The 18,140-nt window shown below is 37.6% G+C and overlaps 1 protein-coding gene across 1 annotated transcript in view; it reads right to left on the bottom strand.

The window, feature by feature from the left end:
• Positions 1 to 18,140, bottom strand: part of ADGRA3 (adhesion G protein-coupled receptor A3) — a 61,262-nt gene that overhangs the window by 18,554 nt on the left and 24,568 nt on the right. Inside the window, exons 4-10 of the mRNA XM_086464094.1 lie at positions 17,867 to 17,938; positions 16,914 to 16,985; positions 15,136 to 15,296; positions 12,917 to 13,130; positions 11,355 to 11,519; positions 4,498 to 4,699; positions 1,172 to 1,321 (exon numbers count right to left, since the gene is read on the bottom strand). Of these exons, the coding sequence (XP_086320220.1) occupies positions 1,172 to 1,321; positions 4,498 to 4,699; positions 11,355 to 11,519; positions 12,917 to 13,130; positions 15,136 to 15,296; positions 16,914 to 16,985; positions 17,867 to 17,938 (1,036 nt within the window). The remainder of the gene's footprint in view (positions 1 to 1,171; positions 1,322 to 4,497; positions 4,700 to 11,354; positions 11,520 to 12,916; positions 13,131 to 15,135; positions 15,297 to 16,913; positions 16,986 to 17,866; positions 17,939 to 18,140) is intronic.

Below are 18,140 nucleotides of genomic sequence, written 5' to 3'. Positions count from 1 at the left end.
GTTTGTAGAGTAATAAGAAATAATTGAATCTTATTGATAGCTACCAGAAATTATTAAATTGCACTCATGTTCCTTGAATATATCAGCAAATCAAAGGTTGCATTCAAATCAAACTGAGATAAAAAATACATCATCTAAGACCAAAAATACCTATGAATTTAACTTAGATTTTTTTCATACCAGCTACTACCTTCAAAGATGGCAAAAGTAAGGCCAGATTGTGTCACTCTACAGACAATAAATCACAGCTAAGAAAAGAATACCCTTATATTGTAACAAATGATGCAGCAATCTAAAACATGTTTCTATTTTTGACAGGGTACAAAACCAGCCATTTAAGGAACTGCTTGTATAATTCCAAAATACACACCCAAAAAAATCCAAGCTATGATTGTAAAAAAGGAGATTTAGCCTGAAAATTCTCCAAGGAGTTCTGCAAAGAATTTACAACCAGCATTTATGGTTTGCTGAGGGTGGATGGGGAAATCTGGCCTTTTTTTTTTTGCACAAGTTTAAAATTGAGGCATTGTGGTCTTCAGCTTCCCAACAGGCACTGTACAGTGAGATCAACATAACCTCTGTTCAGCAGTGAAACAGAGAGTTCCTATCCACTGGTGGGACTGACTATTCAACCACTCGCATTTTTCTCCCCAACAATGAGCGTTCTCTAAGATTTTATTTTAATGTCTTATCTTATACCCTGCAAAATATAGGAATACCGAAAACCTTAGAGATACAGCTCAATACTGAATAAAGACAGCCTACCATGGTGGAAGGGGAGAAGGTAAGTCTTGTTTTATTCATTATTGAGAGGATCTCTGAGGCTTTCATTATTTGTCTTTTTAGGTAAGAACGTACCAATGAAAACCTGTGTGACCCACTCCATATTAAATAAAAACAGACTTACTGTACCTATCTCCCTGCTCCAGTGCTGACCAGAGGTGTTACATTACAGGTCCAGTGAATGCTGGATCATCGCAGCGCGAATGCAAAGTCTGTGACCATGGGTCAGCAACTTCAGGGACCTACTAAACAAACAAAAACATGGAATAGAAGCTGATAATCCACTAACTTAGTGCCTGCATGTAATGTTGAGAAGGTTTCATTGCTCAGAATACTTAAGGACAAACACCTTGATTATCTTTAAAGTGATGGTAAATTATCCAGTTACCTCTTTATATTTTTCAGCAAATCTTCCAAATTTCTCTATCATTTCAGCCACAAAAATAACATCCATCTTATCGGAAAAATTTGCTGCTTCAACAGTGTAAGCCAAGAGCTGTCTTGCTGTTGCCACTGCATTAGTAAGGTTGAGCGGCATCTACATAGAGAAGAAACATACCCAATTTGAAGAAGTGAAAATTAAGTACAAGATAGAAGGAACACTTCAGCAAATAACAAATAAGCATTTTCTCAAAGAAAGCACCAATCTCCATGGGGATCATGGTGTTTTAAGTAGCCAGGGACTACCACCTTATCCGTTCGCAAAAATATTTCCTACAAGCCAGAGAACCAGCATTTGTACCTGCAGCCAGAAACTGGGTTTTGTCCTGTTGTCCTAGAAGGGAGAGAGGTGTTGCAGCAAGAAAAGGAGAAAACAAACAAACCAACCAACCAGCCCAAAGACATTACTGTCAAATGTCTGTTTTCCTTTGCACCAAAGCCTAGGGATGGCAACACAAATCTCCTAAAATACGGCATTTTATACTGTGGGAAGCCAAAAGAAATTCAAATGCAGCACTGCTGTAGCATTCACTCTTGATTCTGTAATTACAGAAAGTATTTGGAATGACACACACACACAAAAACCAAGACAGATAGTCTCTATGACAAAGCTCACGATTTAATTCCTGAAACGAGTACCATGCTGGAAAATTCTTCACTAAATAGTGTGCAACATCAACATGCCTGAGCTAGCAAGGACCAAAACCAGGAAATTTCATATAGTACAGCAGAATGCTCTGCAAACGTTATCAGCTCATGTTCAGATGCTGCTTATCCATGACAATCCATACTAGAGATGTCCCATCTCTCCATTTTTTGGTGTACGGTTATCCAGTCTGTCCTACTGAATTTGCAATGTGCCACGTAAGCACAACTACATATTTGTCCCTGATGGTCTTAGCACTTATACACAGATTTAAATGCAATTAATGGAAGATAATTTTTTCCAAAACACTCAAAGTCATGCATTTAAAGTGTAAATAAAATTCAAAGTCATAACATACACTGAACAAAGTCAACTTTCAAATCCAGATATTCTCTATAATTTCTTCAAACTTCTTCTTTAAACATTAATTTCTTTTCACCTAAAACTATACCTGTATGATACACAAACAAGAACAGGAAAATATAAACATTCTTGTATAAATGTTACAAAGGTTTCACTCCATTTTAAACTTAGACCTCTATGTGATTTAAATTGCTTGGCAGAGTTCTGATGTTCAAAACTGCTCAACTACCTTTGTGTTGAAAGGCTTTAAAGATGCTTATATTACATTAAATATTAGTCACAAAAAGATAATAAGTTTCTGTGCAGAATACTGCTAAAAAGATTGAGACCTGCTACACATTAAATGAGGAAGGCTCTAATGAGTAAAAACAACTTCTAAAACCAAAACATGGCACTACTCCCTTTAAAAAAAAACAAAATTGAAACCCCTATTTCAGTGTAGCATACCTATGTCCATGCATTTTTAAGCAGATAATAGGAAGTTATCTACTTCACACATGGAAATTATACTTCTGCTTCTGCGTTTCTGAAGATACCAATCTTATCTTCACATCTTAAACTTCCTAATACGAGGATGGAAACATTCTTCCACAACCTAACAAGTGTTCGCTAACCAAAAGCGGTTATAACAGGCTGAAGTAATCTAGGCTCTTGAACAGCTGGAACTCTAAAGCTGGCCTACACTACGCAGGCAGGAGTAGCATTGAGCTGTTACAGGCCTTGCAGGAAAATGTGAACTCCCAGGCAAGGACAAAGCAAACTAGCAGCAAAGCTCTCAAAAAGCAAACACTCAAACTTATTGTGTCCCACAGAGGGATCCCCAGCACCATCTCCCACCTGCTAGCCAGTCATTAAGCAGCACCACCCTCATTTCAGCCCTCAAAGACGCTTCTCATGACGAAGCCATGGCACGCACCTCTAGTGCTAGGCATGTAAAGCAGAAGAGCACAAATAGTTATGTCAACCCCTAAGTTTAATTTGGGCCAGAATAGGCAGTCCTTTCCCTTTCTATCCCTCCCATCCTTTTCATCTTTCTTACACCAGTGATCATTGGTCCTCAGGGAACCAGAGCAAGAAGATAAAAAGCTACGCCTGCATTAGCAAGTAAATGAACACAGAGGGAGTAAGTCAGAAACAACCCATCTACACAATATATAGTTCAATGCTTTTCCCTCAAACCAGATTTAGCCCAAGCCACTGGATGTCAAGCTTTCACTATGTGTATAAATCGGAGACATCCAAAGGGCAAATATCAGTTTAGATCCTGATTGTCCCAGTTAGGGGCTGTGGTGCTTCTGATACACAGTGTTTTCTCTAAAAGAATGTGAGCTCACACACTGAAACCCTCTGAACACATGCAACATGCAGAAATCCTACCCTGAGGTCAGACAAGCACCATGGGCCATGTTGAACATGGGCAGCGCTACTGACATCATCAACTCAAGTGGCATAGCTGTATTATTAAAAAAACTCAAACACAACAACAACAAAAAATACATCTAAAAAATTCTCCTATCTCCATAGTTTCACCTGTTGCATTGGTGCTAAGGATCTGACAGTACACACTGGAAAATATCAAGCTTAAACCAGAGGTTCAAATCTTCATGGAATAGTTTACAATATAGCGCCTGCACATACAAGGTTGGGTACACCACTGCAGAACAGTGCTTGTGAAAGCGTACGTTAACTATAGATAAGCCTCAAAAGAAGTTTGGAGCTGAAAAACTTTGTTTCATAGCTACATTCAAAATCTAGAATACTCTCTTGTATCCTGGTGAGTACCACCAGATTAGAGAAGCCTAGTTAATACTCACTACTTTCACTAGCTAGCTCTCATCAGCCACACCAAGTTTATTAGAGCTTTACTGCAACAGAGACAGAGCAGTTTGCCTACTCTCTATTATTATAACAAAAGCAGCTATTTTCCATTACAAGTTCAGCCTACCTTGTTTCTTTATAGCATGAGGGCAGGACAGGGCATCCAGTTGACAAAACAATCATGACAAGTACAATTCTCTTATGCTTTGACAAGTACACCAAAGAATGAAATTTTCCTTGCACTTTCAATCTGGGGGCATTCAAAATAAATACTAAATCAAACTCTTAACAAACCTACAAGTTCTGGTGTTCTACTCAGAGGCATCTGTTCTTCGTAATTCATCTAGAGCACCAGTACTACCAGCTTAAAAAAACAAATGGAGAAACAGACTTTTGAGTTTTTATTTCCATTAAAGAATTTGATTTTATAGAAATGCACAAATTACCTGATTGAACATATAAAGAACTCGAGTCACATCATTTGCATATTGGCACCTGGAGTAGTCCTCCTCTGCCCAGTACCCTCCCCTGTCGCATCTGCGCCAGGCTCTTCTCTCATCTTGTGAGTTGCCAGGATATATCCCACTGCCAGCAGAATAACGTGTACACAGCAGGTATGCTGTGATGCCTGCCAATGTTCTAGGCCACCTGGGGAGTCAAAAGCAAAAAGAAAAAAGTTAGACAATTTACATGACAAGTAAATAAAAGAATTAAGCACTACAACATGAAATAAAGAGGCACTCAAAACTAAGCATTTAAAGGGCCACCTTGGCTCACGTTCAGTATTTTCAAGCTGTTCATATTTGTGTACTACTAACAAAACGAGTTCTAATGCTAGCATACTTTTTTTAATTCTTTCATGAGGTTGCAGGTGGAGACAAAGAGGTGCTTACAAAATTACTAAAAATAGTTCACAATTTTGTTATAAAAAAACCTTGCCTACTTCATGAAAAATTCCATATTAACACTATACAGACAGTCAAATACATAGTAGAAAGCCGTGCAAGCTTTCTATTTGTCCTGTTCACATGTATCAATGTAACTTTCAAGTGACTGCATTCAGATCAATACTAAACTGCAGATATGAAGAGAAGACTACATTTACAGTAATTAAGAAACCACTTTGACCGATTTTGCAACCAAACAGAATACCAAGTCAAAATTAAAGGGAAAAGAAAGTGTTCATAATGTTAGGAAAGTAAAAAAGAATTCCTTTCACTCAAGGTATGTGGAACTAAACACTTTTTAAGAAAACTAACATTCTCTCAACTTTCTTCTCAGTAATTTTACTGCATATTTTATCAGTATGAACATATACAGATAAAAATGAAATAAAGAATACAAATATGGAAAATTAAGTTGCTATACAATTTTAGTTCACTGATCATTCATGAGATCAAAACTGATTCAAAGGAAACATAAGAACAGAAGGAAGCCACGCCTGAATTAAGCTGCAACACCGAGAAGACAGGGACAAGGAATGGCAGCCAGTCTGCCTGCCCCTGCATCAGGCCCCCTCCCCTGTTAAGATATGCGTAAGTAGTATTTTATCATTCAGAAGACTAATAGGTAAAGTTTAAAAGCAAAAAGCATACACACCTAAATTGCAGAATGCTAAGTATCTCAAATCCAACAACCCAACATACAAGGCTTAACTAAAACTGAGGGCAAAAGAGAGCTTCATTTGATCATCCCAGGCTTTCTGTACCAGAATCAAGTCAAGCTCCTTGCACAGCCTTAAGAGCTAACATACTTTTTCTCAGTCTTAAGTATTTCAAGGGCCTTGCACACAGCAGTTGTCTCCACAAATTGAAATGGTCAAACAATGGACTGCATTTCAGTAAATGGCCATTTATTCACTACTATCACCTAAATCAATCGATGCTCAGAACATATCTATATTAAAAAAAAAAATAAAAAATTCTGTGTTCCCAGGAGGATGGAGTAAACATCTGGAGAATATCCCATTTCAGGGACAAAAGTAATATTGCCAAAGAAGAGAAACTGAACAAGTCAGCTCCATCTTCCTTACTCATCAGTTAAGTAACTTCTCTTACTGAAGACACTGGGATTTATCACAGTTCTTTCTCAAAGAAGAGAATAACTCCAGGGGTGTACCAAGACAAAAGGCTATGCTTTTCAATTATATCAAACTACGTAAAAGATTAACCTTTTGCAGTATACTGAAAGGCTTCCCTATCTCAAATTCCTATTTATTCCTAATGAGCTCCAACAGAACAATTTTGGCATGTTCAGTAATGGAAGAAAGACTCTTACTTCAGGGCATTTTGGCAAGGATTACTTAGGTTTGGGCAGCAAGCAACTCAAAGATAGTTGCTGGTGGCATCCTTAAAATGCACAGGTCATGGCAACAACCATAAAAGTCAGTAAGGAACCTAATGGAAAAGACTAGACAATAATTACCACAAACCAAAATAGAAAACAAAGGCTTAAATTTTATACCTTTTATAACAGCTTTGGCATTACAAATCAGTTCTCCATACTGTAGTGACATCATTTAGTTAAGAAATGGAGACATTATTATGACCACCACCATAGTATCTGAATACTAGAAGAGACAGAAGATTATTTGGGTATCAGAGATCCACCCAGCCTAGCAAATATGCATACACTTATATTCAAAGCTTCAGCAGCCACTTCAAGAAATTAACAGAAGTGTCACTATTCAACCTTTATCTGAAAGGAAAACTTACACCAGAATTGGTAGCAATGGAGGTAGTTAAAAAAAGAAGAAAAAAATTTTAAAAGAATTAGCACAGTTTTTTAAATGCCAGGAATTATGTACAGGTAATTTAGAGAATGTAAATTAATTCCAAGAAGAGGTATAATTTCTGCAATGGTAATGTAAATTATTTACTATCTCTCTCCCATACAAAAGAAAAGCCAGAAGAAAGGTCAAAAATCTTCCTTAGAAAAATCACAACAGCCTTTGTGAATTGCTGCAAACCCAGCAGTGACCTTAGTGGAACATTACGTGCACCCTAGCAAGTTAACAAAACATCACTTTGCATCACGTCTGGCCAGCTTTGATCATGGACAGAGGAAGTTATGGATCTGCTCGGAAGGCAGGAAGGGATAAGGGGATACAATACATGTAAACTTAGATAAGTCTTTGAAATTTCTATATGGACAAATTAAAATAAAGTCTGATCAACACAGACGGGGGAAAAACAAGTACAAAGATGAGCCACTTCTATGCCTCCACTTCTTACAGGCACATAACGAGCCTTCAGAGAACAAAGCCAAAAAGAAAAGAGACATATGAGGACAACTAATAAATCAGCTAGCACAGCTGTTAGAAGACATGCAGGCCCACAAATACCTTGCTTAATATACCCAAACCTCAGCTTCCAGAATGCAGAGTCAGCTTTCCAGAAACACTGACACTGGAGTGCCAAAACATCATTTCCAAACCAATTTTATCAACACCAAAATTTTTGTATTAAGTTTCCACATGAAAGATGCCACTTCGAAAGGGGTACCTGTCTCTGTCTTTACAGACAGTCCTCTAAAAGTTGTATTTCTCCAAAGCATTTTAAGTTAAGTGTGGTCAGCTCTGTTTTGACTTAGTGTATCGCCTTACAGACTGAGTGTCATATGGCCTTAGGAGAAGTTCAACTCTGCGGTCCTGACAGATGTTGTATGTCAACCTTCAAGACATATTTTCACTGAAAAAAAGGCATGTGCCATTCCCTTCCTCACGATTCACACCTAGTGCTAAAGAATTAGAAAAAGAGAAACCAAAGTGAAACACTAGGACTCAAACGAAAAGCAAATTTTTCAGGAGAGTTATAACTACTCTATTTTAAAACAAGTATAAATTTCTAAGCTGTATGTATCTTCTGGAACTTCTGCAGCCATCAAATGGAAAAGTGAGAGCTTCAGTGTTTAACACCACTTCAAAGGTTACTAGATTATCACAAGAGTATTTGCCTTCTCTCCCTGTTCTCTCCACTTCCCTTATTTTTTTTCTGCATCTCTTTCCTTTTTGTTACTGTCCCTTTATTCCCACTGTGTTTACTTTCATTCTTCTCCCTACACAGCATTTTATCATCTTTTACCGTGCTCTTCTCAAAAGAATGCGAACAATGCCAGACAGTCTTATAATCTGTGCTACATTTATAAAAAAATAGATATATACAGAAACATTTTACTAATAAAACTAATATACTATTCATCTAATGATTTAGGAAGATTTTTACTAAACTGGACATAAAACATGGACAATTTAAGCCTCCCAGATTTCTGCCATAATTTCACATACACAAAAACAACACGAATGCGTGGTGTCACTAAGAGAAGTGCTTCGTGGGGAACAGTGTCCCTTAACCTCTTTCCTCTCCCATTCACAGTACTCCTTGTGCAGGGAGGAGTTTCTTTGCAGTCCAGAATGAGACAGTGGAACTGATTCCAGCTGTAACTACACTTCCCTTATTCCCTATTTTTGCTAAGTGAATGTTAACCTGGACCATTCTCAGCCATGAACTCTTTCCTCCCAATACCTGCAGGAGATGAGCTGATGAGGCACTCTCCACTTTCTGTGAAGCCAGAGATACCATCCCTCTAGCAGGCTCAAAAGGTAACTAATGACATCAAATTCTCATCATGCAAACAGAGGCTACATAAATTTGGTTGCATTCTTAATTTCTAGGGAGCCTAAGCTTGAACATCTTTCACAGTTTACCCAACTGATAGCAGAAGTGCAAATTTGGACTGTATTAACAGTCTTATTTCATCACTGTTTATAATTAGGTGCTCAAAATTTATCACATATACATGAGAGCAGACAGCTGTGGGGGAAAAGATGGTTCATTTACATTTAAGTACTGTAATTTAATTTCAGGAAAAAAAAGCCAGACCATGAGATTATAAAAGAATCCTTTCCTTCATGCATATTAATTCTGTTTTGAAAGCATTCATTTCTTGAAACCAACAATAACTTTCAGTTACAATGATTTTTTTATAACATAATTTCATTAGCTTACAGGTAATCTAGTATTTTTTTCTTATTACAGCTTAGTAATTATCTAAATCCAGCAAGACAATTAGTTTTAAGATTAATGACACCAGTGAGTAACAGTTTTCAAAAGGATAATTCTCATATTTAAGAAAAAATTCTATCAACTACCAGCATAAAATTATTCCAAACACAACAGTTGAAGGATTTACTGAAGCAGAAGCATTAGGTTACATTTTAACATGCAAACTGAATTTTCAATTTAATCATGGATTGCAACACATTCAGGGATATTATCTGAGTAAGACTTAAAAGAATTTCTAAATTAAAAAAAAATAGTTTCCATGATGAAGACATTTTTTGCCTAATCATTATGAACTCATGCTAAACTACTATTACTGAGCTAAAGGCACTGAAGACAAACATCCTCCTTTGCTACACTTTGTTATCCCATCTCTGAAGGCATAAAAATCTAGGTGCCAGTTTTGAAACAGCTTCCAAGCTAAAATGACTAACCAGTTCCAACTAAAAAACTATAAAATCAAATTCACCTAGGATCATTTACAGCCATCTGCTCAGAACCATTTTCTCACTAGTCAAAGCCTTATTTCCATATGGTCTCAAAGGTGAAAAATTACTCTTTATTATTACTCTACCTAAACTACAAATGGAAGTCTGCTATAGTAAACCTAGACATAGCAAACTTTTTGATAAGCTGAACATTTCTTGGAATCTTATTTCTTTCTACTGAATTCCAGAGGGGGTAAATCCTATTACGCTGAACAGCCACTGAACAGTACAGGTTAATTTAATGGAAAACACTTTGAAATAAGCCTTTACCATCTGTTTTCACCTCTAATGGCAAATCAAAGAAGAACCATTCACACTTGTGTCATTAAAAAATGCTAAGTGATTTAAATAGATGTGTTCTTTGATAAATACAGCATGCATCTGTTTGACTTTCTTCACCTTTCATCTTCAGCAGGAAGTTCTCATTTTCTAATGTAATGCTCATCCCTGCAGTTGAAACCACGACAGTGTAAAAAGAAAATACGCACCAAGTTTCTCATATAAATAATTCCTTACAACGTGAAAACAAAGCTCTTCAGCAATTCCAAATTGCAGCAAGTGATCTTAACACTACTTCCCTTACTAATAGTTCCTCATACGCAGACACTAGCTACCCTTCTTCTCAAATTGTCCAACTGATGAACATAAAGAAGATGAACTCAGAATAAATGCTCTCAGCCAGGATTTCACCTGAATTTTTGCTACAATTGGAGAAGGCCTTCTGTACTTGAAAGCTTGTTTTTTCTTCCCCCCAAAACTATGTCCCAGAAACATGCTTTAACTTACTTTTCATTTCTTAAAAGATTTATGGTCTTAGATTAGCTGTATAGAAAGATGACAACTTTAGAGAACTCTAACGTATGCAGGCAAAGGTAGAAAAGTTTATAAATATAAACAGACAGAAGATCAACATAGTCAAGCAGTATAAGAAAAATGAAAATAAATGAGTGGTAAAAGCAGTTATTACAACATCAAGAAACCCTACAAACGGTAGTGAAAACATATGCTATGACATAAACTAATTCTCAGTAGGAGCTACTGCAGGGAGGTACAACACAGAGTAGTTATAAAGGGAATTACCTTACATACAGAGAATCTATACAGAAGCTATCTGTTACAGCTGGCACCTCCAGGAGTAACGTGTTGTTAAGAGTGACCAGCAGCAGAAAGATCAGAAAAGGGAAAACAGGTGAAGAGGTAAGAACAAAAGAAAATACTCTGCAATACCCAACACAACGGATTATCAGAGCTACCACCACAGTCCCAATAATCATTAAAAGGAAGCATCATTCTTATTATTTACTCTAATACACAGGAAAAAAAACACAACCATCTATATTACATGTTTCTTATATAGTGATTTTGTTATACAGGAGAAGGAGGGTTTTTAAAACAGAATGATAGCCTGGTGGAAACCCTCCCCACCCCTCCCCATCAGTATGCAGACCAACTCTAACTTATCATCGAAAAGTTTCTCTCTATTCTAATAATTTCAATTATATATTTCAAATATCATAGCTTACCTTCCATCTTTCAAAGGTGCAAGTTAACACTCACAAAGCTTAATGTTTTATGGTATAGCTGTGCGCACTTCTTTCAACACATACTAAGTTAGAATGGTTAAACATCTATTACACACCATTTACAAAGGAACATCCACATAGGTGCCTTTAAAGCATAATACCTTCGTTAAAAACAAAATTAAATGGACTTGACTTTTCTCTGAGAAAAAAAAAAAAAGGTGAGGTTACCAACCTGAAATCCCCTTTATTGTTCACAACCCTTTCTGGAGGGCAGTACTGCGCAGAACTTTCTAACACCACAATGTCTACTGTCCTTGTGTTATTCCCTCGTCTGGTTTGTACATGGCAACCCCAGTTTCCTGTGGAGCCAGCCTGAATGTTTGAGATTGTCAGTGCACTGGGAAGATAAACAAATAGAAAACACTCTTGCAATAAAATTTATATGAGCTTTTACCAAAAGATGAATAAAGTACAGAAAGACAATGGAAGAAACAATCACATACAACTGAGTGATCTTACGAAACCAGAGCTATCTATGAATCAATGTACTGTAATTAACAGAGAAATATTTCCTATTCCTCTAGCTCTCAATTGTGCCAGAGTAGGAAAGAAGAAGAACAGCCATGAGAAAGAGTTTCTTCTCTTCAGAAAGAAGAGATGAGAAGTTCAAATTCCCCAAGTGTTATCATTGCTCTTCACAAATTTTTTATAGTTGTTCCAGAAAGGCCAAACTAAAATAACTTCCCAATTGCATCATTTGTGATAAAGTTAGAAGCCCTAATTTACTAATACCATTACAGGATATATAACCACTCTGTAGATGCTGAATGAGTCAAAAAATCTGCTGCAGGCAGAATGAGTTATACTTATAGATCTCTGCTGAAGAACTTCAATATTACCAACTGTAGTGTGCTCAAAAGGAAGATAAAAGAATTCATGAGTAGTTCACTTAAATGCCTTGTTTTCATAATTTTAAACATAGAATCATAGAACAGTTTCAGTTGGAAGAGACCTTCAAGATCATTGACTCCAACCTTTGTCCTAGCTCTATCAGCACCACTAAACCATGTCCCCAAGTACATCTACCCGTCTCAAACACCTGCAGGGATGATGACCCCACCACCTCCCTGGGCAGCCTGTTTCAATGCCTGACCACTCTTTCAGTAAAAAAATTCTTCCTAATATCCAGCCTGAACATCCCCTGGTGCAGCTGAAGGCCATTTCCCCTTGTTCTACCACTTGTTACTTGGGAGAACAGACCAACCCCCGCCTCACTACAACCTCCTTTCAGGTTAGTTGTAGAAAGCGATAAGGTCTCCCCTCAGCCTCCTCTTCTCCAGGCTAAACAGCCCCGATCCCTCAGCTGTTCCTCATATGAGACATGATCCAAATCCTTTACTGGCTCGGTAATGTTCCAAGAGAACAAATGTATCCTGACACAGACATATTTTACATGAACTGCATTGGGTAACCCTTGGAGATAACTAAAATCCAACTGCAACAGTCCTGGGCAACCTACTCTAGCTAACTCTGTTTTAAGGGTTATGATATGGGTTTGATATGACTATTAAACCTCTAGACTTCCCTCCTCAAACTCTACAATCAGCAACAGTGATCAAACTCAGGTAATTTAACAGACGGTGAAGTTACAGATTACTTTCCTACCTGGAATGCTTCTGTCTACATACATTCACTCAGCGAGGATATGAGAGGGCCGTACTGGTTATGGAAATAGTCTCTAAATCAGAGCAGAATATAAGGACTGGGAAATACATTTTCTCTGTATGGATTCACCTTGCAATCAGTGAGCAGTTATGAATCATGTTTTTTTCAACAAAAATACCCTGGGACTCGTCAGTTTCCACTATCTTTCCATCCTGATACCACAAGACTTGCATGTCTTGATCAATATACGAAGCCATACATTGGAAAGGTAGACTATCTCCTTCAAATACAACCTGACGGTGAGATGGAGTCATATAGAAAGACGGTAATTCAAGCGGCGGTTCTAGAATTCAAGAAATAAAACCACAATTAATAGCAAGCATCTGTTTTATTTATTATTTTCAAAAGAGGAGAAAAATACACCAAGTATCAATTATTGATATAACCTCCTTGTAAGCTGCATCTTGCAAGATTTATACATTTGATGCATTGGATATTGAAAAATATGAATTCTCATTGTCAACTTTTTCTTTAATTGTATTGTGTATGTATATGTAAGGCATGTTCCTTTAATTAACACATTTCAAAAAAATCTTTTGCTAGTCCACATCCAAGACAGTGAAAAATACAAACTTGAATGAGAAAATATATTTATGCATTCTTTTTCTTCACAACTTCCACTATTAAGATTTCAAAATCACAAATACATATGTTTTATTATTTAGACAGGCAGAATAACTCTATTACAACAAAGTAGTAAGCAAGTTGGTCATGGTTTCATCACAACAAGGCTAACCAACAACAGAACCACAACATAGGAAAGTAAGTCATAAAACAAAGACCTTTTAACTTCAGAAATTTGGGCCTGGAATAATTCACACAACCGAAGTCAGAGAGCTACAGTTTGGAAAAAAACTATCAGTTTGATTCCTTTTGTGAAGTTTAGGTAAAAATCCCTTGAAAAGCATGGATTAGCAGAAAAGAGTTTATCTCCAGAGCGTACTACTTATCCTTAGTTTCTACAGACTGACATCCACAATCATCAATTTATTTATTAGTTCTTTCCAAAACCAAACAACAGTGAATCGCGACTAAAGATCAGTCTTTGAAAAAGAATCACTATTACCACTTGTATTTGGCTTGTGTGGTAAGATTTTGGTAGTGGGGGGTTGGGCTACAGGGGTGGCTTCTCTGAGAAGCTGCTAGAAGCTTCCCCTACGTCTGGGGAAGCCAGCTGGCTCCAAGACAGATCCACCACTGGCCAAGGCTGAGCCCATCAGCGACAGTGGTAGCACCTCTGTGATAATATATTTAAGAAGAGGAAAAAGTGACTGCGCAGCAGCAATTGCAGCTGGAGAGAGGAGAGACGCTACATGAGAGAGACAACGGTGCAGACACCAAGGTCAGTGAAGGACGGAGAGGAAGTGCTCCAGGCATCAGAGCAGCAGTTCCCCTGCAGCCTGTGGTGAAGACCATGGTGAGGCAGGCTGTCCCCCTGCAGTCCATGGAGGTTAACGGTGGAGCAGATATCCACCTGCAGCCCATGGAGAACCCCAGAGCAAGTGGATGCATGCAAAGCAGGCTGTGACCCTGTGGGAAACCCATGCTGGAGCAGGGTCCTGGCAGGACCTGTGAACCCATGGGGAGAGAAGCCCACACTGGAGCAGGTTTGTCGGCAGGACCTGTGACCCTGTGGGGGACCCACAGTGGAGCAGCCATGACATGCAGTCCCTCAGGAACAGGAAGGCCCCAGGCTGGAGCAGTTCGTGAAGGACTGTCTCCCATGGGAGGGACCCCATGCTAGAGCACGGGAAAGAGTGTGAGGAGTCCTCCCCCTGAGGAGGAAGGAGCAGCAGAAACAATGTGTGATGAACTGACCGCAACCCCCATTCCCTGTCCCCCTGTGCCACTGGAGGGGAGGAGTTAGAGAAAATCAGGAGTAAGGTTAAGATTAGGAAAAAGGGAGGGGTTGGGGGAAGTTGTTTTTAACATTTGGTTTTATCTCTAATTATCCTACCCTGATTTGACTCAGAACAACTTAAAACTAATTTCCCCAATTTGAGACTGTTTTGCCTGTGATGGTAATAGGTGAGAGACCTCTCCTGTCCTTTATCATGACCCACAAGGTTTTCATTATATTTCCCCCCCCTCCCCCCCCCCGTCCAGCTAAGGATGGGGAGTGATAGAGCAGCTTTGGTAGGCACCTGGCATCCAACCAAGGCCAACCCACCACACCACTATCATAAGTGCATTTCAAAGAAACTAAACAAAACAAGAAGTCTGTTCACTAATATTAACAGAATATGCAAAGCGTTAGAAAATAAGTATCAGCTGTCAGGAGTGCTTACCACAAGTTAGAAGTTCCTGCTTAACACCAGTCACTGTCTGTGACTGAAGTGACTTGGGATAGGCACACTTAGTTTCACGTACAGTTATATTTCTTTCTTTTAACCACTGATGCATCCATAGTATGTTGCAATCACAAAGAAGATAATCAGTCTGAAATTCTCTGCAACACAAAATAAGTATTCAACAGTTTCAAAATGCAACACTCAAAGGTCAGAAAGTTTGACATCAACAGCAGTGCAATGCCCCTCATTGTCATAGACACACAGGTAACAAACAGTCAAACTCCAGAATACAGTGGAGTTGCCTACCACTACGTATTGGAAGATACTCTAAATCCTCTGCAAGCTGTGGTCTGAGAACAAAAAGTACACACTCCCCGAGAAAAGGAATCCTCTCTATAAATATGAGGAACATCAGATACCTGCACACAAAAAAATTTCTAGTAATTTCTTCCACGGAGGGAGTTCATGTTACTTAAGTGAGCAGTAACAAGGAATTGTTTGAATATGCATCATCATAACTTAAGACCACACTTCATTGCTTAATTTTAGCAATCCAATGGTTTAACAAAAACAACAACAACAAAAAAATCAACAGAAATACAAGAATAGCCTCTCACCTATTTCTCTTTTCAGAACTACTAGTCACACAATTTTAATAGTTTTATTCTGCTTTACATGAAAATCACGTAAGGCTTTTCGTTGCTTCATAAAGTCTCTGTATAATTTAATACTTCCTCCTAAATAGGCATACCAAATTCCCCCCATAGGTGTCTGTTGTGGTCAGCCAAATTAAAAGAGAACATAAATATTTTACCTGTTTAGAAACAGTTAAAAATGTATCAAAACATATTGCTGTATCTATGCTTTTTTTATTACCTCTAGTGAAAACATAATCTTCCTTTCTTTTTGCAAATGCCTAGAGGATAACACAAAATCACAGGCAGAACACTTCAAACACTAAATCAACATTCCTGTGAAACTCCATTTGGTCTTTGTTCACAGGAATTCCTCCAGACACACACATTTTTAATACCAATGGTTATATCCAGGTTGTCTTGTCAGACTTGTGATGTTCTTGGACAGTAACCTTTAAGTACACAATTAAAATATACAATAACAATTTATGAACAATTAAGAGAAGCTGGAGGAGGGAAACAAACATTTGCCTTTATGAACAAGAAATTAACTTAGTGTCAAAGCCAGAAGACAGAGCTTATGAGAAAGTCCCTGTACAGTGAGCCAGCTGTCATGACTACCAGGACAAAATGCAAGCTGATCATCAGCACTGATATTTTTTTCATTTACTTTCTTCCTTACATAAGATTACAACTCTCATGAAATTAAAGGAGAGAAAAATAATACGAGATTGAGGTGTACCCACATAACAAAACTATACTGTTTTTCAAGGACTACGATCTTCCTTATAAGCATGTTCCTTTGTTTAAAAAGGTGTAAACCACTCTTTATTTAATACGAAGTAATAAATTATGCATACAGAACAAAACCTTCAGAAGCCCAGATACTGGTATAGCTTTGTTCTCTCAGAACTATGTAACAAATACCAAGCATCTTTTGATGGAAGATGTATAAGCACCCAAATATCTGTACATACATTTTTTATGGGCTTATTCAGATAAAGAAACTACTGTTACGAGGTTTAAAAATAAAAATGCGAAACTGTAGTACAAGCAAGTGTATCTAAAATGGCATTTGTCAATGTCGTGGTTTAGCCACAAACGATCGTGCAAATTAAGATTAGATGAACAAGTACTTACAGAGACTTTAGTGAGCTAAGATGATCAAATGTTCCCTGTGTAAGTGTAGAAAACAGATTTCCAGAAAGATTCCTAAGAAATAAAAGTACTGTGATTTGAACTCACGTTCAAACAATTAAAAAAAAAAATCCCTCTTCAAGATAACATTATTTTAAAACCTACACTCTGTCACAGTTCACAGGACTGTAAGAATAATAATCAGGCCTGATAGCCTAGCAAAAATCCCCAAATAAACTGTCCCCCGTAACTTCTTTTTTAGCTGAAGAATTCTAAGTTTTGGAACAAGGTTTGAAAGCAAATACGCAAATACTTTATTTTTATTTAAAGCAACAATGAGCATATGTTGAGCATACGTTTCAAGAAGTTTAAAATTAACTTCATTGTTCACAGTGAATTGATGTGTTGCTATTAACATGCTATAAGAAGCGTATTTGATCTACCAGGATATTTTTTAAACAATATTGTACACCCCACGTGCTCTATATCCGTGAAAGCAGTGTGTAAGAAGCTAACAACCAGGGCAAAGAAACATTCTGTAATCTTACATGTTATTTTTTTTAAAGTAAACGAAGAACTACAAAACATGCAAGCAAGCCAGCAAAACACAACCACACGGACGCCACAGTAGAAGGCACAGATATTAAAATAACCCTGAAATATTTTTAGAAGGAAAATATTTTGCACAGTCTGCTACTCCCACCCCTCACACTATACCTTCTAAGCAACCGGAAAATGACCACAAAGCAGACAGAGCACTGAGCAGTATGGTTTCGGTTGCCCCTGCTGCCCTGGGTTTTTTTAAGCTTGCTATTGAGTAACAACCCACAAGCATAGCCACACGGCATGCTTTAAACACACACTTAAAACAAACTACTCCCATTAAAACAAAGAATGTTAACTTACACAAGACTAAAACTTACAAAGTGAAATTATATACAACACGTTATACTTACAATCTAATAAGATTTACAAGTCCTCTAAATATATCTGCATTCAGGCAGCCTATTCTGTTATTAGTTAAGTCTCTATAAACGGGAAAAAGCAAAAATCAGAATAAACTGTTTTATTTCCATGTGGCACACAATCTGCAAACAGAAGTATTTCAACTAAAATTCATGACTAACAGCACCATACATACATTTAGTCTTTTTCAGCCAAACCCAAAAGGTACTGCTATATGGATGTACACACATGCACACAGAATCCTTATTCCATTTCTGAATAACA

Source organism: Leptosomus discolor, chromosome 4 (genome assembly GCF_034619465.1).
Source record: "Leptosomus discolor isolate bLepDis1 chromosome 4, bLepDis1.hap2, whole genome shotgun sequence".
Lineage (NCBI taxonomy): Eukaryota > Metazoa > Chordata > Aves > Leptosomiformes > Leptosomidae > Leptosomus > Leptosomus discolor.
The sequence above is the reverse complement of the archived record's forward strand: the minus strand, read 5'-3'. Positions and strand labels throughout refer to the sequence as shown.